At 46.3% G+C, this 20705-nt stretch overlaps 1 protein-coding gene across 2 annotated transcripts; it reads left to right on the forward strand.

Moving 5' to 3' along the window:
• Positions 1 to 441: 441 nt before the first annotated feature.
• LOC119389918 (OTU domain-containing protein 3) lies at positions 442 to 20511 on the forward strand. Of its 2 annotated transcripts, XM_037657348.1 has the most exons (9): positions 442 to 606; positions 1352 to 1548; positions 3520 to 3668; positions 4374 to 4486; positions 6897 to 7019; positions 11799 to 11903; positions 13688 to 13793; positions 19015 to 19166; positions 19778 to 20511. In XM_037657348.1, exons 2-9 carry the CDS (start codon positions 1391 to 1393, stop codon positions 19940 to 19942), a joined length of 1071 nt encoding a protein of 356 aa, XP_037513276.1. In that variant the 5' UTR covers positions 442 to 606; positions 1352 to 1390; the 3' UTR covers positions 19943 to 20511. The 2 variants fall into 2 exon arrangements, with proteins under 2 accessions (XP_037513276.1, XP_037513277.1); XM_037657349.1 differs by lacking the exon at positions 11799 to 11903.
• The last annotated feature ends 194 nt before the right edge of the window (positions 20512 to 20705 follow it).

Here is a 20705-nt window from a genome sequence, read left to right on the forward strand (position 1 = left end):
CGTTCATGATCAGAATCATGCCGCCGAAGAGCCGCCTTTTTCTTTGAATAAACTACTCGACATTGTAAGGCGAGGATCAGTCACCACAAAATGCGATGACACCGTATATGCTGCCTTTCCACGAGCAACACGTACAGCGGCTCTTTAATTAAAGAGCGGATCGCGTTTCTCCCAGATAGATTGGTTCTGACTCTAGCAGCTAGGCTTTCAGTTAAGCAGCCCTACTCTAATGCACTGGTTGGGTTTCCAGTTCAAATCTCAGGACTTGGAGAACGAGAGGCATTTTTCTTCGTTACTCAGAGTGCTCGAAGGTGTCCTCAGCCCTTTCGCATGACAGCTCCCGCGCCTCATCGCGTCCTCCTCATCTTCATCTTCCTCCTTTCCCATCCATCCCAGCCGGCTCCTCCTCCTCTTTTATTTTTGTCAGTGGCCGCAGACACCGGCAGATGGCGACTCTGTCGACGCGGCGGGCATCCATTCTTGGTTGGGCTGGCTGCCGCCGTGTAGCGATGCGAAATCGTCTCGGAAATGTTACTTCCCGATGACATGGGACCCCCGCCTATTACCCCGATGATCCAGATCACACGCTGCGGCCACACCCGTCCTGTGAGTAGCACACCGCGCTGCCATTCGGTATATTCTTGAATGCTTTCTCCGTGAGCCGATGTTCCTTCCTACTACTACGCGAGAGAGCGGCCGGATCCTAATGTAACTGCTGCCTCCGCCAGTGGCGTATTAATAAGAAGCGGTGCCCAGGAGCTTACAGGAGATCGCGTGGATTTTGGGAAGCCCGCTGGGGCTTGGGCTGTGCTCTTGAGCGTGAAATGTGGGGCCCCGTTTGCGAGCAACGACCGCATCCAGGGCCTTTGTAAGTGAATGCGAAAAAACGAAAAAAGAGAGGGGGTGCCATTGGTGCTGGGTGCTCCGGTCAGCGCGTCACTCATCCCTGCTTCGTGCGATACTATTCTAGCGTATCGGGCTCGCAGCACTGATGCAATCGTTACTCGTGAGATACAGATGCATGCGGTCAGTTTCCTATTTTCCCAAGGCCGGCGCGTTTAGCGTTTAGGCAACAGCGATAGGTTTCCGTAGCTGATGCAGAGCACTGGTTTCCATATCGTCAGCTGTAGTGGCTGTAGAGCGGCTTGCACGGCAAGTCTCGCTGCTCGCTTAGCGTATTGCGTGAGTTCGCTTGAAACCGGAAGGGAGAAGGTGTTTTTTGCTTTTGATTTCCCATTTACGCCGCGGTTTAGGCTCTTCCATTGCTGCTTTCGTTGTGAACGGTACCTTTGCGGTGGTCGCTGACGGACTGCATGCGCGTGTGCGCTGTTTTGCATGCGATGTTTTGCAGAGGCACGGTTAGGTTCAATATTTATTATTCGGAAGAAAAATGGCGCGCCGAAAATCGTCGGAAAAGTGCAACCAGCAACAGAAGCCGAGCACCCTGAAGCAAAAGAACAAGGCCAACAGCGACGATGAGAATTTCACGTGCTTCAAAGACCAGCTCAAGGCTATGGGGCTGACTCTGCGGGAAATACAGGGTGATGGGTAAGACCCTCTTTCGCTGTTCTTGTGCAGTGCATCCTAATTTGTCTCGGTAATTTGGCTCAGGTTTATTGAATTGCTAGCTCGTTCGCTGTACTATACAGAGGTGTTTCGAAGAATTTACTTCCTGGCTGCTAATTGTGCCATTGTTACGATAATCGTGCCATATTGACAAATAACCAGTGCCGAGAAAAAGTCAGCCACCATTCTTTCCCTTGTCACTATATGTGTAAAAGTACTCGGACTACACTTGGTAGTGGGTAGGCTGCTACCTATATCAACGTGTGTGTGTAAGCTTGTGCATATATCCAATATACAAATACTGGCAAGAAAACATATAATAGCTATGACTTGTTTTGACAGTTCAAGCTGACTGCATGCATGATTTTTTTTTTTTGCTTCTTGTATGCTGTGATTGCGAAGTGCAATTGAATCAGGTGGTGTTCAACGGTACTAAGAAATCAATTTTATTTCATACAAAAGACTGCACTGCACGGCAGCTCAGTGACTGCAGCTTTCTGCCACTGAACAAGAGTGCGCGTTCAGCTACTTCGTTGTGTAATCTCGAAGAGTGATGGAATGTATGCATGATTACCCAAGAGCGTGCAGAAACAATCACATGCACACCTAACGAAGCTTCTCTTCAGAACTTTATGGATTTCACTGTAGAAGAGTCTGCAACCCTTGCGGTATGCAAGTTCAGGAACAGCGGAACTGTTAATAATGAATAATTTAGTTTTTTCAGGTTGGATTGGCATTGTGTACCTGCTTTACATTTCTTTCAAACATGCAGTGCTTCTTGCTCACAGCCGATTCATTTCAGTTGCATAATTTTCACATAAGTCAATATGCGCCACTGTGGGATGCGTGTAGAATGGCTGAATACAGGTCACATATGTATGGTGATCCTTGTTCTTCTATAAGCAGTTAGTTGACGTTCTAAACACGTGGTTTTTCTTGCGGCATTCTTATAACATTTGAATTATAACAATTGTAAGCTAAACAACATTCATTGACACTGAAATATAGGCACTGCAATGACTAGCAGACTTCAGAACATCTACAAAAAAAACATAGATGTAGAAAGGCAGGAGCATAACTAAACAAATTCGTATGCTGTTGCTTGCAAACACTAGTAGTGCTGTGTTTCCTCCTAGTTATCTTAGTGTGAAACTATCCAGATGCAGCTAAGTAAACGGGCCTAGCAGCATGCAGGTGCACATTAAAGGACCCCAGGTGGTCGAAATTGCCAGAGCCCTCCACTGCGGCGTCCCTCATAATCATATCATGGATTTGGGATGTTAAACCCCAGATATTATTATATTACCCAGATGCAGCGCACATGTACAGGAACTAAACTGGTTTGTTCAGGCTTGACTATGCACAGTGGCTAACAACTGTTTCAAAGCTGTTTTAATAGAAAACATGGATGAAGTTGCACGTAAATGTATTAGAGTAACTTAATGGGAGCATAATTTTATTGTATTTGGCTGTACAGGCCACTATAGGTCACTGCAGAATACCTGCACGTAGTCAGCAAAAATAGTTTACAGAAATGGCACTGGAGTAAAACACAGTACAGCCTACTTCCCTCTGCAAACAGTGGAGACTATAATACTTGGAAATTCGATTTAAAGGTCGCCTGCAGGCAAGAAAATGTAGTCACACTTTCTTATGCACCCAGTGTAAACTATTTTTTTCATAAGTCTGCACACTCAAGGTGTTAAAATAGCAGTGATATGCGTGCTTGTACCAGATTCCTCTTGTTATTGCGAGGTGATCTTAAATTGCAGCAATGTCTTACATTTCTTACATCTCTCGAGCTCAAAGCTGTCATCTAGGCAGTCAAACTTCAACGCAGTTCAGAATTTGGGGCACACCTTTAGTTGCATACATTTTGTTAATTAGAGCATGTATTTCCAACCAAAAAGCTAAGGCGCTGTCATTATGCTCTCTTTCTTCAATGTCAAAAAGGAACTGTCTGTTCCGTGCTCTCAATGACCAACTCGAAGGCCATACGAGGAACCACCTCAAGTACAGGTTCGAGACGGTGCAGTACATGAAGGAGCACAGGAACGACTTCGAGCCCTTTGTCGAGGACGACATCCCTTTCGACCAGCATTGTGAGTGCATGCAATCTTGTAGCATGTCTTTCACCACATTGATAATAGTCTTTCAAAGGCTTTTCCTGCTCTAAGGACTTAAGCCCACCACATTCGTACTGGCAGCGTAGAGGAGAGCATTCCAACGTAAGGTCATTCACCTCCTAACTGCAGAAGTCAAGCTGCATTTGTTTTGGCAGGTTTCACTAAGATCATCTGAGAGAAGATGTACTTTTAAAGTTGTCGGCCACCTGCCGGTAGTTTAGCGGCTAAAGCGTTGCGCTGCTAAGCGCAAGGAAGCAGGATTGATTCTCGGCCAAGGTGCCCACATCTCGAAAGGGTTGACATGAAGAAGACGCCCATGTGCTTAGATTTAGGTGCGCGATAAAGAGCCCCAAGTGGCGATTACAAAGGATGAACAGGACATTGTTTCCATTTCGAACCATGATACGTACTTGAGAGCTATAGATTAGGAGATATGAGAGGTTGCGTCCTGCTTGCGGGAGCAAGTTGCTTGAGTTTCAGCAAATGCCAAACGCACATTGGGTTCCTCGGTACATGACTCACCTGTGTCTCCTAATCTAAAGCTTTCTATTTCTGGTGGCACAAAAGGTTTAATTTTCGTACATATTCTGCAATAAATCAAAAGTAAAAGCCAGAGGGGATGTTAGAGTTTACGATTTTCTCTGTTAAGCCCATTTACAAATGTCGCATCTTGTGTTGCAGTACATAACCTGGGTCAGCCTGGCACCTATGCGGGCAACGATGCCATAGTTGCCTTTGCCAAGCTTCATGAGCTTGTTATTGTTATACACCAGCTAAATACTCCCCTGTGGCAGGTGAGTTCTACTGGAATATTTTTTTTTCACATATTCTTTGTCATCTATTTACAGCACAGTAGACTCTCAATAAACGGGAATCTCTGAAACTGAACTGCTGCTTGAATGGAACAACTGCCTCTAATACGATTGGTTTCATACTTGAATTCCGCACTTCTGTTAAACGGGACACATTATCCTGGTCTCTTCAGGTTCCCTCTCATGTTTTTCATAGGACCACAAAAAAACAACAACAAAAACACACGCAGTAGCTGGGAAATGTATAACGCCAAAATGTGTTTAAAATCGTGCATAAGTGCTGCTAAGCAATAAAACGGATGCATTGCACACAGCTTTGCCTCAGAATTTATTCATCTGTTTAAGGCTTACGGAAGTCCTTTATGGAAGTCTGGCGTTTCTTTCGCGCCCTTGGAAGAACCAGACGCTTTTCATTAACTTGGACAGCCTTGTGGAAGTGCATATCGATAAACTCATTGACGTACCCCCTTGGCACATCCAATTCAACGACAGTTTGCAACATATCGGGCAAGAATGTTGCCGGAACAGCATGTAAAAAGAAGATTCTAATACACAGGTGTCTGTAGATTCTTTGCTGGTACCGGATGCCAGGAACGTTATTCATGAGAAAACGTACACGCAAGAGGAAGGTATCAGAGAGGTTCTTCTGTATTTGCAGTAACTGAAAGCAGCTGGAAATGCGTATTTCAGATTCTCTCATAGCCCCTGGAGAGCCCCTCTCCACAGGCACCTCGTTGGTTTAGATTTTCAAAAAAATTGATTATTGATCCATGGTATCTTATGCCTGCAGGCATATTCGAAAATGCAAATATACGTTCCTTATAGTCATGTCGTGGTTCTCGGACGTTAAACCTCAACAAGTAAAATGCAAGTGTGGAAATGTGTGCTTGTGAATTCAAGTTACACTACGGAAAGGCGAAACTGAAAGCGGATAATCACATTGATCCTCATTGCTAGCTTGATACCTTTTTACTTCGCATATTCAAGAGAAATCTGCAAGTACAGATGAAACCATGGGAAATTCCAATAGAAGAAGCAACATTCAGGTACACTGAGTAGACCCCCCCCCCTCCCCAATAACTGTAGGCTGGCTTTCATTTGTACTTAAATGTCTTCTGTACTCATTTTTCATTGCTTTTTGTTCGTTATTTTGACACTGCCTGCAGATGCAGATATGTAGAGCACACGGCACTATACCAACTCCTTTGGTAGTTGTGATGCAATTAGTGCGGTCTTGCAAATCTGTTACGCTGCGCTTTTCATAATGAGTCGGTTTGAATTAGCAGCACCTGCTATGGAATAGCTTCTTCATGTACGTTATAATTTTACATGTAGTTATTATACTGACCCACATATAACTTAGGCAGCTCATTATGAAAGCCACAAGAATGAAAAATTGCTCTGATATTTCTCATCTCTGTGGTAGGTGTGTAGTGTGTTTAGGAGAGGTTGTGCTGCCGTTGCATTCTTTAGGCCATCATTGGCAGCTTTACATTTAGTGTGGAAAGATATGTTTAGTTGTTACAAATGCACACTTAACGGAAAGAAAAGGACATGCTGGTGGACACGGTGTTTAGTGTATAGGGAATCATGTTTGCAAATGTTTTCTTCGGTGCTGCGTTAAAGGGATACTAAGCAGAAACAGAAATTTTCGATGTACTGGTACGTATTTCTTGCTAAGTCGGAGCATTTTTTGGCATACTAGTGTTATTTAAGAGCACCATCGGAGTACTCTAAAGGTAGTGAAAAAATGACGGTGAAGCTGTGTGCACAGACAGACTAGTAACATTACTCGGCTTTCTTGTAGGAGCATGTTTATTGTCACTGTAAGTAAGAGCAGCAAGTTTGGGGCAGTTAAGATTCATAATAGGAGCAGCCACGGTGTAAGAAAAATAATTTTTCTTACACCGTGGGAGCAGCCCAAGGAGTAATGATGAAAAGAGGTGACAAATACTGTCCTGAGATGGCCACTGGAAGTTTATTGCTAGGAAAAGGAAAAAACTCGCACTGTGCACAAAACATCAGGATCAAGGAGCATCATATAAAAGCATCCCCCCTGTGCTAGAATCTGACATGGGAAGGGGGCACAACTGCAATTGGGACAAAACATGCGTGGTAACTCAACCTGGATTGAGCAAAGGTACCTCGCACTTAAGCAGTGTTAGAGACTGGGAGCTGATGGATGCAGACCCCTTTCTTTTGATGTGGAAGGCCTCCACGACTTCCCTCGACACTTTATTTCTTGATGCATCGTCCCGTTACATCACTGCTCCCATCATGAGTGTTTGCAAAAGCGCGTGAAAAAATGGCCAGTAATATCTGCTGTTGCTTATCAGACTGGGTATCACGTGTTGCCTGAAAATTATAGTAATATAAGAACGCTTCTTTGCAGGTGAAGGGCACTGACAAGCCCAACGCCACGGAGCTCCACCTGTCCTACCACAATGGTGACCACTACAACAGCGTCCGTAAAATTGGCGACAATACTCAGGGTCCCGCATCAATCCGATTAGCTGTAAGCCAACACGAAGTTTGAATGCCCGCCAATGTGGCCCCTCCCGTGTGCTGTGTGTCATTTTTTGCCCTCAGTCCCATGCGATCGTGCGTGCATTGTTATAGCACTGCCACTGGCAAAATTAGCTGCCACCAGAGTGCGCTTCAACCCCGCTTCACAAACACCCCATTGCACAACTGCGAGCTGCATCCCTCCTTGTCATTCTTTTTTTTTTTTTTTTCATATTTCATTACCCCTCATTGCCTTTTCGATATCCCAAATCGCATGCCAAAAGTGGAGGCGCAAGTGCCGTGTGACTGAATCAGTGTGCGACGTGTTCAGCATAGTGTGATAATAGATATTTATATGGTACGTTCGTGTAGATGGATTGTAAATCTGTGTATATAGATAAATAGTATATGAATGACATTACCTCTGTGGAGCGAGAGAGTTAAAAAGTTTGATTATTGGCCGTTTTTATGGCCTGTACCACCAATGTGCTTTCAATAAAAAGAGGCGATGCGGGAGCCTGGTCTGAGGAGAGGTGAACCAAAACATCCCCCCCCAAAAAAGAACACTTGTGTACTGTGTGCGTTTCTTGCTTGGTTGTCGCTTTTTATATTGAACTGCCCGGGCGCACTATGCAGCAGTCTGGTCACACATTAGCTAACTAGGTTACCTAGGTTAGGTTAAAGTTCAGTTGCAGTGAACCTTCATTTGAGCCTAATTCAGTGATACGTTCTAGTGGGCTAGTTGGATCATTGCTGTTAGACGTTCTTAAACTGCGTGAAATGTGAAATGACCGGGACACAAGTAAGAAAACACAGAGAAAACACTGCACTCATGGTGTTCTCTGTGTTTTCTTACTTGTGTCCTGGTCATTTCATGCAGTTTAAGGACGTCTAGGAGCCTAATTCATTTAAGATAGTGAATGTCACCAAAGTGATTAAAGGCAAGTTTGTCAGGCTGGCAATTTGTGGATTAGTAACTTTACAAATTCTTGTAGATCACGGGTACCTGTTGGAGGTGTACACATCGCAACGCTATGTGATAAGCCAGATCTTTTCGTCAGTGCCATAATCGTACATGGCGCACTAGAAGCTGTCCTGATGGTAACATTAGTCCTTAGGTTATGCAGAAACATAAAATGCAGGTTACACTAGACTGTTGATGTATTGAACAGGCATGTAGTCTAGTTATGCCCAGTATAAGTACACACTGAGCACTACACCTCAAGGACGAGCGTGCATCGCAATAAAAAAGGTACAGGTTTCTTTTCCAGTTTTTGTGCAAAAAGGTAGATATCTTTTTCATGTCTACAATACCACTGGTTGCATCTTAGGGTGCACCTTGTCTTTAGCTGTATTGTGAATATTACGAGATTTGAAATTTCAGAGGAGTTGGATTTCAACAGTAATACATCAAATGAAGTCGACACACTGTGAACATTATAAGGCAACCGTGGAATGTGCAGATAACTGTAGGAGGGCATTTCAAATTGAGCAGTTGATTAGGAAGGGTGTGGATGACACGGGTTTTAGAGCCTGCGATAGGTAGCCCACAGTAGGTCAATGCAGCGAAGGGTTCGTTCTTTTTTTGTTCCAGCTTACAACTGTATTGAGAAGAAAAGTGACACGACAGTACCTTGTTTGGAAACTTTATTTTCAGCATGCGAACCAGTCCGCGTTCCGTTTCCAGTGTGAAGGAAACGGGTGTGGGTCTTAGAGATGCATTGAAAAAAAAAGGGGGCGTAATGTTGGTGGGTGTAATGTGGGGACTAACGGCACGAAACAGGGTGTACTGTGTACTGTTATTGTAGGACTGCTAACCATCAGATCGAGCCATTTCTCGGGAAAGCACAGGCTAAGCTATCCCCTCCCCGTCCTGCTGTGTTGCAAGGTGAAAGTTTTGTTCTATTCCTGCTTGCGGCCTGCTTGCTGATCCTGCCTGCTTTGTGTGTAAACCCTGTGTACTTTAATCTTTGACTTTTTGCTTGATTATGCCTCTTGTGCTTTTCTTCTCTGTGTGGTACTGTTGCAGTAGAATCTTGGTGACCAGAAATTGCTTAAATGGAACACGTGCCTATAGCTAGGTTGGTTTCGTGTTTGCTATACAACTTTCTCAGTAAATGAAAATCCCTTTGAAAAGAACACTTTCCTGCTCCCTTCAGGTTCTATGAACAAGAATTTACTGTACATATGATCAAGCCTCGATATGGCGGACATGTGTACAATGAGTTATTGGCTGTAACAAATTACAGCCAACTGTGTTTCTTGCCTATATTTATACATAGTAAATATCAATCACAACAAAGGTATGACGTGTTAGGTGCAGTTGTGCTTTAACAAAGTGCAACTGTATTAGTGAAATCATTGCCTCCAATATGTCAACAAAGGTTTTATGTGACAAGCAGCCTTTTTCAAGTGCACTAGTAAACACTCCCACGTGACGTGACGAGGAGCATTCCAAAACTCGAGGACAGGAACTAAAGTATTGATCCGAGTCCCTCAGCTTATACAGCCTAGAGCAAGCTAAAGCTTGCGGCTTGCAGAGGAATAGCAGAGTCATCGTACAGAAGTATGTTTCGGCATGCTTGGGATAATGTTAAATCGGCCATTTCACTGTGCCCTACAGATTCCTCATTCACCCATGCAATGATGTGTAAAACATGCATTAGAATTACACCTTAAGAACTTATATGTAGATGGCACAACCAGTATAAGGAACAAGTACTGGAGTTTTTGCAATGTGTGCAGCGCCACGCTGGTGGTCGCAACGTATACATCCGAGCTGTTCTTGCAGATGAAAATGGCTACTGGCTAAGGCGGTGCACACACTGAGAGCCGAAGGAAAACAAAGGGAGGATGACTGTACTCTTCCATGTACAAGTGCCACAACTATGTAGGAATGAGCGAGGATGTTTTATGCTACGTTTTATTCTTCTACCAAACCCTAAGAATGCGAACAAACGTGGTGATGGAATTAAGCAGTCATGCGAGTGAAGTGTGTTCTATGCGAGAAGTGTCTCTACAGATTATTTTCTTGGAACTGTTTTGCTTAAACATCAGCCTTCACCACGCTTGAGGCACGTCACTTGATTCGTACTTTGCAACAGCCATACATCTAAGCACGTACGCGATTGTTTCGACGTGCTTGCAAGCGTCGTCACTGCTGTCCTTCGAACGAGCAGACAGTTCTGTGATAGCAACTACAGGGTAGCACACAGAAACAGCATTAAATGAACATGAACAAGATGTCGTTGCAATAAAGGTGTGCAGTATAAATTTTGCACTCTTCATACACTGTCTTCAACTCGGCATTTGCACCGTAACTTAAGCACCACCGCAGTACGATTCAACCAACATGATGATTTATTGCTTGCAGCATTGCGTTTACTTTGCGTCGCAATTAAATAAGTGCAACATAAAAAAATGCAAGACAAATGTGTGAGAGTGGCCAAGCGTTGCAATTCTAATATGGAAAGCCACAGATGTTTGCATTCCTAGAACTAATTGTTAGGCTAGTTAGTCTTGCATTAGGGTAGAGGTAAATTAGTGCAAGAAATAAGGATAACGCAAGAAAGTAGACAAATAAAAGCACTCATCTGTTTTTTTCTTGTCTTCACTTTTTGCGCTAATTTACCTCTCTTATTATCGTAGTTGCCTTCATGCACTTGAAAGTGACATTTCGCCTGCACTTTCAGTCTTTGTTTCACCATGGCGCAGTCGAACACGGTAGAACACTCTGAAGAGCTTCCTTCCATTTTCCAGTGCTTTCTTTGTAGCATTAGTTCTTGGGTGAAGTTATCCTTCAGAAACACAGCACAGGACGACCAGCGCCACAACTGCTACAGTTCGGGGGCTACCGGGCAACTAGCATGCGAGCTACATGAGTGACAGGCGTGTGCACTTGCCACAGCCTAGAAAAATATACAAAGCTTCGAAAGCCTCCTTCATCATTTCTTCACTTGGTCGCGCTGGCTGAATGCTTCTTTATGCAAGCTTGTTACTGTAAACGATGTGAACACTGAAACATGCAGGCTAAGAAACAGCCAGTTATCTGGTCGAGTGGCTGGGATGTGCTGCGTTTTCTTCCTAGGCAGCATGTGGCACGGCAGATTTAGGCACACTACCTGTTCAGTGCTTGTTCCTCATATTGATGTTTCAAGTCTTATAATTCTCGGGGCAGCAAAAGGATCACGCTGAAGGTTACAAGTGTGTGGACATAGGCCAGTTGGCGATTCATAATTAAGAAAAGCTTCCGCAAAAAAACATGCGACAAAGATAGAGCCGGGATGGATGTGAGACTATACCGATTGTGACAACGGCTCTACTTGGGTGTGGACATGGTTACACACGAACACCCAAATGCAGTTAGGTGCAACCCTCATTAAATGAGCATTCGTTTTAAACAAACTTAAAGATAGACACTCGACAGGCATGGCTGTCCCATGTCTCACTTTTTCATTTAATGCACACACCTATTTAAAGCCAGAAGACTTCAGGGACTTGACTGTGAAGTATGGCTCGGGAATTGCCGGGAGTCTTTGTTGAAACTGCTGTCAAAGTGTGCTGCACTTGCGGAAGGCATGGAAAAGTGTAGAACAGGGATGAATTTGAGACCAATCCAGAGTTGCAGCTACCCTCCTTTTCTTCCACTGTGTCTGTGTCCAGTTTCTTCTCATTCTAAGTGCCAAGCAAAGCATCCCCCCCTTCCTCCCCTCGTGATTCAGTGCATGCAGTGGCCGCTTCCCGTCCTCAGTGTCACTTGATTAATTGTTCAATACCTCTCTGAACAAAGGCAGCAAAGGCCGACAAACAGCAGAATTCAAGTAAGGAAGGGGCGGCGTCCGGTGATGCGGCAGCACCGCTGGAAGAACAGATAATGCGAGAGACTGGCATCCAAGTAAGCAATCCGCATGCATGCTTTACTTCCGCGTGCCATCATTGTTGGGCAAACGAAAGGCAAGCCTCAGTCGGGAGCCATCATTCTGACAAGGGCAAGCGGTCTTCACTAGGCCGACGACTAGCTTTCCGTGGCAACATTCACGTAAAGTAGAACCAACAATTGGGCGAGTTGGTACAGATGAATTATTAAGAAAACGGCACGACAGAAAAAGACGAAAAGACTTTATACACACAAACGTGTCACTTGTGTTCGTGTGGTTAGTCTTCATGTTTGTCTGTCGTGCCCTTTTCCTAATAATGTAAACGTTCGCGTATCCAAAACCACGTACCAGAATGTTGGCTTTTGGCTGGGGCTTCCCTCGTTTGGCGACTGTTGGTCACTTGGAAAATTTCATTATCCTGTGAACATTCATCTTCTTCTTCAAGATGGTTGACAATGAAATGTTCTGTTGTTTGAGGGAATAAAAGGATGGATGGATGAATAACTTTATTAAGGTCCTTCGGTGCGCGCGATTAGCGTGCAGCGGGCCACCCCCCAAAAATACAACTCCTCCTTGGGGGGCAACAAGTGGCTTCTAAGGCAGCATCTTAAATGTCTGAGAGTTGCCATGTCCCCTCACCGGGGCACTGGCTCCTAGCTGAGCATCAAGAAAAAAAAGTTTAAAAAGGAGCACACATCATGCAGCCAGTCTTGGCAAGCAAATTTTTTCATGAAGCCATTACCTTTTCTTTCCCTCACATTGTCAGCTGAACACTGCGAGAGACTGCGACTCTGCATACTGGCCGACAGTGTTTGGTTTCTGCTAGCTTTTAATCAGTGCACACATGCTCGAGTGCTCATTCATGGCTTTGCCTGCAAAGTGGGAGCACTAAAACATGCCATGTGCTCCAACATTACAATCGCATGTGGGGCCGACTCTGATTCAATCGTGTTATAAGGCAGTGCTCCCTCCTAGTTACTACCTTCTTCCTCCATGTAGCCGACTGAGGCTTCCCTGGCATGCCCACTGTTGATCACTTCATCTTCGTTTTCCTTTTTGGCTTCTGCTTTTGGCTTACTTTATTTGTTGCCTAAACTGTTGATTGGTGTGTTTTATGGCATAGGGGTTAGATATGGCCAGGGAGTGCAAGGAACATTGTAACGATTTGTTGTGGGAATGGTGAATTGCAGAGCCTTGGAGGTGCAATGTGCCTGCACAGAGGCATAAAAATATGGCTCCGTTTTTTGGCATAGCCGGGAAATAAAAAATTCCTGGCTGCGCTACTTAAATGCCACCGACTAGAGCAGCCTTTACCATTTAGAGAGCAGCCTGACAGCGGAGCGAGGAAGGAAGGTGCTTACGCACTATCCTGTTGTGCGCCCCCACAAAAATGCCCATCTGTGACATCGACAATACTCTTGGGACACGCACACTCTCATAAAGACCCCAAGGTGCCACTAGGCGCATCTTATTGATGATGATGATATTGTGAGGTGCTGCCAATTTGCATGAGCACTCCCGCTTACTTTAGAAGCGTATTACAATACATTCAAGGCAACGTTCGTCATTAAAACTTGGGTCAGGAGTATCTATGCACACAGGAGAATCGAACACAAACATTCAGAGTTTTGAAAATTGGGTGTCAGTGGTCCTTGAAGAGGAATGTGGCAACAAAAGTGACTTCTTTTGATCTCTTGATGTCTCTATCTTCCTGTGATCTCGTCTTGTCAGCGTGGCCACAAAGCCGCTGTCCGGTCGTGGCAAGGCATGCTGATGCTTACCGTTTGCGATCCATCCTCAGGACCTGCAGTTGATCAAGGAGGCCCTGCAAGAGAACGGCTTCAACAAAGTGGGAGCCATTAGTCAACTCATGACGCGCCGGGCCTCCCTTCCCAACAGGGACACGGGTGAGAACCATTCATGCAGCATGTGATGACACTCTAATGTAGATGCGCTGAGCGAAAGGCACGAAGGACTAAGGACAAAGAGAACACTGGACAAGAGAGCCGAGTCAACTATCCCAATTGTAGCTTTGCTAAATGGGATCACACGCACAAACCATTCAAGAAGCAACATTCACTCTAAACGATACTGACACATCGGGGTAAGACGGAGGCCTGAAGTGATGAGAAATTGTCAAACAAGAATGTTGAAGGAGCCATTGTTTCGGCTAGCGGAGCTTGTGTTCATGTTGACAGTCATGGCAACTCCCCGACTTGTCTACTGTGACCGAGACGAGTTCTGTCGAAATATTGGCCCCATCAACATTCCTCTTTTGACCTTTAAACAGTCACTGCAGGCAAATGCACCCGCCGTGTAAAATAAAAATAAATTGCTTTTGAACATGCTGGTCTGTACTTGAAGATTCCATTGTAGTTAAAGTAACCTTTTTAGGTGGCAGTTAAGGTTGTCACATTGATCATTTTGTCTTATCACATCACTTAAGTTCCTTTCGTTCTCCCCATTTCCTATTGTCGGATACCTAATGCGAAGCGTGCAGCTCTAGCTAAATTTTGCAAGTCTGCAGATGTACTCATCTACCGATTTTTTTTGTGCTTGAGAGAAATTGAAGCACTGTGTGCACTTGGGTTCTGCGATCACATGCGACGATTTCATTCCTTACTCGGCATGGTGGCTTACACATTGTGCTATGTGTTACGCGCAGCTAAAACATTGCGCTCATAAGCTTCAGGATGTGGGTTAGATTCCCGGTCATGGCAGGCGCATTTTCGCGGCAGCGAAACACAAATACACCCATGTACAGTCTTCAGTGCACTTTGACGAACCTCATGTGGTCAAAATTGATCCGGAGTTCCCACAACGACGTGCCTCATAGTCATATGTCTTTGGCACTGTTATGCAGGTTTTGTGTCGTTATTTCTTTCAGTTGAGGCAAGGCCTCTGACCGGGAAAGGAAGGAGCCATTTTAAATGCACACGGAAAAAAGAACTTTATCACACAAAAAAAAAGAGAAGGAAAAAAATACAAGTAACTGAAACAAATAGACTAAAGCTCAGCTTAGGTTAATGACACAGCGACCGATGTACTAAGACTTCTCAAAGTTCCGCAGAAGGTTCCAAAAACGAAAGCAGTCACCGGTTGTGCGATGCTTGAGTAGATGTGAGCGGCGGTCTCGTTGTGGTGCGGCGTTTGCGTTGGCGGCGAGGGCCCTCGTAGAGCGGACGAGGAGTCGAGTCGTCGCAGAGGTGGTAGCAGGTAGCACCTTCAGGCGCAGGAAGCAGACGACCTCCCTGCCCACGTACGCAACATGGAGGTTGGCGGCAGGCACTCGAACTCGTCCCGTGGCAGGCGACCGGCAGCAGGAACCCGCTCCCCCAACCGGGACGGCGAAGTCTCCTTCCCACGAATCGGGTCCAGCTGATCGGACAGCGGGAATGCCTCGTACCGACGAATGCCCGTTTCCGAGGACGTCTGGAGACCCTTCGACGCTGTCGGGCCCTTTGTGTTCGGCTCCGTAAGCCGACGACACTGACCCTGGCACCAGCGTGTCCTTCTTCCGGGCTCCCCGAGTCCGACTGCCTCGCGTTTGAGCCCGTTGTCGTCTTCCTCCGTCTGCCGTGCCACCATCTCATTGGTTCTCGGCCGATTTCCCTCGTCTGCTTACACGTGCCATTCCCCGCCGACGTCGTCCTTCTCAACGCGCCGCACGTGTCTGTTGTGTGGTGCCTCTGTCGTGTCACACCACCGTGTTTGCAGCACTCGCGACACTCGCGACAGCACAGCACCGAGTACACCGCACCATCTTACCGGTCTTACACTCACTCATCACAAGAGTCCCCCCCTCGATGAGTTTTTTTTTTCCGTAAAAAAAAAAACTTAGGTCTTGATGAGTGATGCCTCACAAAGTAAAGCGTCTCGACATGCACCCATGGCGTAATGCTAAGCACATCTCCAGCATAGTGTCCACTACGCAGTTCAACTAAATACACTTAAAGGCAGAATAAACATTTAGAACAAATACCTTGGTATAATCCAACTCATTTCACTACACAGGTAAAGTACTGCACGAAATATTTAAATGAAAAGTTCACAGGCGAGATCACGAAAATCCAAATATATACAGATATATCAGTCCGTTGCCCAGAATCCTAACCCAGAAAAGCCACCGGTCAATGACCTCGACGCTTAAGTGATAGCGTCCCACACGAGACGCACGGCACATATGTTGCACTCGGAGCAAACCACCAGCGACGCTTGGAAGCGTTTCCGACCAGATGTCTGTCTGCTGTTCCGAATACTTAGACGCGTACGCCCAGCTGAATCAAGAGACCTAACGCAGCAAACAGTGAATCCGAACCGAACGCGTTTTCCCCAAGTGCACTGACATAGAAGCTTCCGAAAGGCCCCTTCAGAAACTGTAACGCCTGACTTAGGCCCATAAGCAGAAAACTCATCCTGCATCTCAGAGCGCCTGTGTTCTTCCCTATGCAACTGCGCAGATGTGTCAGCTTTCTCGTTGCTCAAAGAGTAACAAAGTGGCATCGTGCTTCCATCTGCCAATTTACCTGGGGTTTCCCCAACACTATCGACCTTGCGGCTTAGGTCATCCCGCAAAGCCTTATGATCCTCTCCAGATGACCCTACCTGCGACACTACTTCGTGTGCTTGGACAAGTGCTTCCACTCTCTCTTCCAATTCTCTCTGATATGCCTCATTTGCACTACGCGGTGAAGTGAAGCTGCCTGCATTCAACGGCAAGCTATTTGCATGGTCCTCCACCATGCCCGAATCATCTGATGCCGCAGCGTGCAACACCCTTGGCGAACCTGCGTAAAACTCAGAGTTGGCTCCACGGCATTTGCCGTCTTGATACTCAAGAACACTTAGCGTTCTTTCAATGGAATTATTCTGAGGTACCCTTGCCTCTCCAATGCATGTGCTTTTCCTCCTAGAGGTTGTAAAGCACAGCTCATCTTTAATGGAACTCTTCTGTTCCTTGCTCCCGAAGCTGTGATCTGCTTCGTCAAGTTCAGCTAGGCTTTTCCTAGTTCCATCGCTGCCAGTCTCTATTCCATCCTTAAGCCGGACACCTGGCTCTAGCGAAAGGTTGTGGCGACATTCGAGGTCACTCTTATTCAAAGGGTCTAACCCACCCTTGCAACTACCGTTTCGAGCGCAGACCTCAAACTCCTCCTCCTCATGGAGGCTATCCGACGGCATACCATGGATCTCTGTATTTAGCCGCGTCTTTGAGACATCTGCAAGCTTTTTCTTGAGTAGAAATGTTCTCTGCTTTATTTCCGCAATTTCTAGTTCATCTATCCACGCTCTCCTTTCTTCTTCCAGTTCTGCGGCCTTCTCTGCGCGCGCTCGAGCTTCTTGCTTTTCAGACCACGCTTTTAACTCCGCGCCCTCTAACCCCATGCGCACGCCCAACGCTACGAATTCCGCCAAACTCATCGCGGTGACTCTCTAGTCGTGCATATAGAAAAAAAATGGCTTCGACCTGTCCCGTCCTGTCGTAGCGGACACCAATTTGTTATGCAGGTTTTGTGTCATTATTTCTTTCAGTTGAGGCAAGGCCTCTGACCGGGAAAGGAAGGAGCCATTTTAAATGCACACGGAAAAAAGAACTTTATCACACAAAAGAAAAGAGAAGGAAAAAAATACTAGTAACTGAAACAAATAGACTAAAGCTCAGCTTAGGTTAACGACACAGCGACCGATGTACTAAGACTTCTCAAAGTTCCGCAGAAGGTTCCAAAAACGAAAACAGTCACCGGTTGTGCGATGCTTGAGTAGATGTGAGCGGCGGTCTCGTTGTGGTGCGGCGTTTGCGTTGGCGGCGAGGGCCCTCGTAGAGCGGACGAGGAGTCGAGTCGTCGCAGAGGTGGTAGCAGGTAGCACCCTCAGGCGCAGGAAGCAGACGACCTCCCTGCCCACGTACGCGAGTGAAATGAGTTGGATTATACCAAGGTATTTGTTCTAAATGTTTATTCTGCCTTTAAGTGTATTTAGTTGAACTGGGTAGTGGACACTATGCTGGACGTGTGCTTAGCATTACGCCATGGGTGCATGTCAAGACGCTTTACTTTGTGAGGCATCACTCATCAAGACCTAAGTTTTTTTTTTACGGAAAAAAACTCATCGAGAGGGGGACTCTTGTGATGAGTGAGTGTAAGACCGGTACGACGGTGCGGTGTACTCGGTGCTGTGCTGTAGTGTCGCGAGTGCTGCAAACGCGGTGGTGTGACACGACAGAGGCACCACACAACAGACACGTGCGGCGCGTTGAGAAGGACGACGTCGGCGGGGAATGGCACGTGTAAGCAGACGAGGGAAATCGGCCGAGAACCAATGAGATGGTGGCACGGCAGACGGAGGAAGACGACAACGGGCTTGAACGCGAGGCAGTCGGACTCGGGGAGCCCGGAAGAAGGACACGCTGGTGCCAAAGTCAGTGTCGTCGGCTTACGGAGCCGAACACGAAGGGCCCGACAGCGTCGAAGGGTCTCCAGACGTCCTCGGAAACGGGCATTCGTTGGTACGAGGCATTCCCGCTGTCCGACCAGCTGGACCCGATTCGTGGGAAGCAGACTTCGCCGTCCCGGTTGGGGGAGCGGGTTCCTGCTGCCGGTCGCCTGCCACGGGACGAGTCCGAGTGCCTGCCGCCAACCTCCATGTTGTGTACGTGGGCAGGGAGGTCGTCTGCTTCCTGCGCCTGAGGGTGCTACCTGCTACCACCTCTGCGACGACTCGACTCCTCGTCCGCTCTACGAGGGCCCTCGCCGCCAACGCAAACGCCGCACCACAACGAGACCGCCGCTCACATCTACTCAAGCATCGCACAACCGGTGACTGTTTTCGTTTTTGGAACCTTCTGCGGAACTTTGAGACGTCTTAGTACATCGGTCGCTGTGTCGTTAACCTAAGCTGAGCTTTAGTCTATTTGTTTCAGTTACTTGTATTTTTTTCCTTCTCTTTTCTTTTGTGTGATAAAGTTCTTTTTTCCGTGTGCATTTAAAATGGCTCCTTCCTTTCCCGGTCAGAGGCCTTGCCTCAACCGAAAGAAATAACGACACAAAACCTGCATAACAGGCACGTAAAACCCTGAAATTTATTTTCAATTTTTAATATTTCTTTTTTTTGTTCTTCTTTTTCCACCAGATGATTGTGAGGATGCAGAGTCAATCTGGAACGCAGACGGGCTGGAACCTCTGATAGTCAATGAGGGTGCAGCAGCGGGAGCATCGCCGAAGAACGGTGTCACGGAACCCGAAGAGGCCAAAGCGAAAGCAGATTCCACACCTGGCCAAAAGGTGGGGTGTTTTGTGTAATGCCACGGTACCGCTGCTTTTACAGCGCAGCTGTTAATAGGAGTGTCATTGCTGTTTTCATGTAGCGAAGGCCAGCATGCAAGGACATGCGACAGTGCACTCAATACAAGCCAGCAGTGAATTTTTTTTGCTGCCGACTTGTATTGGAGCCTCGAATTATTGCTGTGAAATGTCCCTATTAATGGTCACAAAATAAGGCATACGTTGTGCAAACCTCACTCAGACATTTTTTACACTTTTTTAAGAGCCAGTGATCCGTAATTTTGAATGCTATGAACTCATTCCAAGTCTGTGTCTCACAAACTCACTGGCTTCAGATTGTAAATTGTAATATGTGCAATAATGTAAATGTTTTAGCTCTTTCATTGATGGAACAGTTTCAATTAGTCGATTATTCATTTTGATTTCTCAAGCAAGTGATTTCCGCCTCTTCAAGTAGTTCAGCTCAAGGGCTCCGACTGTGATGTCTGCCAGAAGCAAGATGTAAAAAAAGTTCTGTGCGGTCTTAAAAAATGCTCCCTGTAGATATCAGAAATGATAACAGAGATGGTTTCGCAAGACTATTACTTTGTTTTGACGCCGACTCTTTTCAGAAACGGCTATCATCCAAGGCAAAAAAAGAGATCAAGAAGCAGGAGCGCAAGCAGCGGAACATCCAGCGCAAGAAAGGGGACAGCAACACCCTGAAGCTTCGCAACGAACAGGAGGCCAAGGCGACTGACGTCATCGTGGCGGACTTCAAGTACCTCACCATCTGAACGCCGCGGAGCAGAAGAGGCTGCTGCCACCACACCTTGCGCTGACGAGAAGAAAAAAAAAGCAAACAAACCAAACACCAAAAGTGAACTGTACAGACATTCCATGTTGCGTGCCTTAACGACCGTTTGTGGGTTTCCGAGGCGACGGCGTAGTTCCTGTTCTGATTTCGATGCCGAGGCGAGGAGGTCTTCGGCTTCATTAACTTATTTAGAATGAAAGTGGGTTGTGAGTGTCCTTCGCCTTGCGGGACAAGCGTGTAGGTGCGTGCAAGAGCGTCTCACGGCCCCTTCGCCTTTTTTGACGGACTCTCGGGGCTGCGACGACGCTTTCTGTTGTTGTTGTTTGGAAAGAGAGAGAGAGACTTTGCATTTCGATTTTAGCGCCAATCGACTCCTTCTCGTGGGCTCCCATTTCCTATCGTCGTCATATGACGGAGCGCTGTAGTGTGTTCCGAAACTCTCTGCTATGTATAATTTATTTAGATGACCAATGAAGCGCTGCTCCTGTGGTGAGCGCGCATAGATGCTGTAAAGATATGATGTTGGCTATAAAGGAGATGACCGTATGTGCCTGCTTTCTTCTTTTCCTCTCCGACAATGGAGTTTATGAATCTTCTCCGTAAACAGGTTACAGTGCGAAAATGGAACAGAGAAGTGTGTGTAGAGCATTGCTGGTTGTGCGATCTTCCGGCATTGACGTCAATTAGGCATGCAGCACTTCAAATAGGTCGCTATACACTACTTTATGGCTGAGTTTCAGTGC

This window comes from Rhipicephalus sanguineus, chromosome 4 (assembly GCF_013339695.2).
Source record: "Rhipicephalus sanguineus isolate Rsan-2018 chromosome 4, BIME_Rsan_1.4, whole genome shotgun sequence".
Classification (NCBI taxonomy): domain Eukaryota; kingdom Metazoa; phylum Arthropoda; class Arachnida; order Ixodida; family Ixodidae; genus Rhipicephalus; species Rhipicephalus sanguineus.

Bases quoted from the DNA above. Each gene is read 5' to 3' on its own strand.
- LOC119389918 (XM_037657348.1), top strand. From the start codon at position 1,391: ATGGCGCGCCGAAAATCGTCGGAAAAGTGCAACCAGCAACAGAAGCCG. The intron at 3,669-4,373 runs GTGAGTGCATGC...CTTGTGTTGCAG, and splicing joins CATCCCTTTCGACCAGCATT to TACATAACCTGGGTCAGCCT. The intron at 13,794-19,014 runs GTGAGAACCATT...TTTTTCCACCAG, and splicing joins CCTTCCCAACAGGGACACGG to ATGATTGTGAGGATGCAGAG.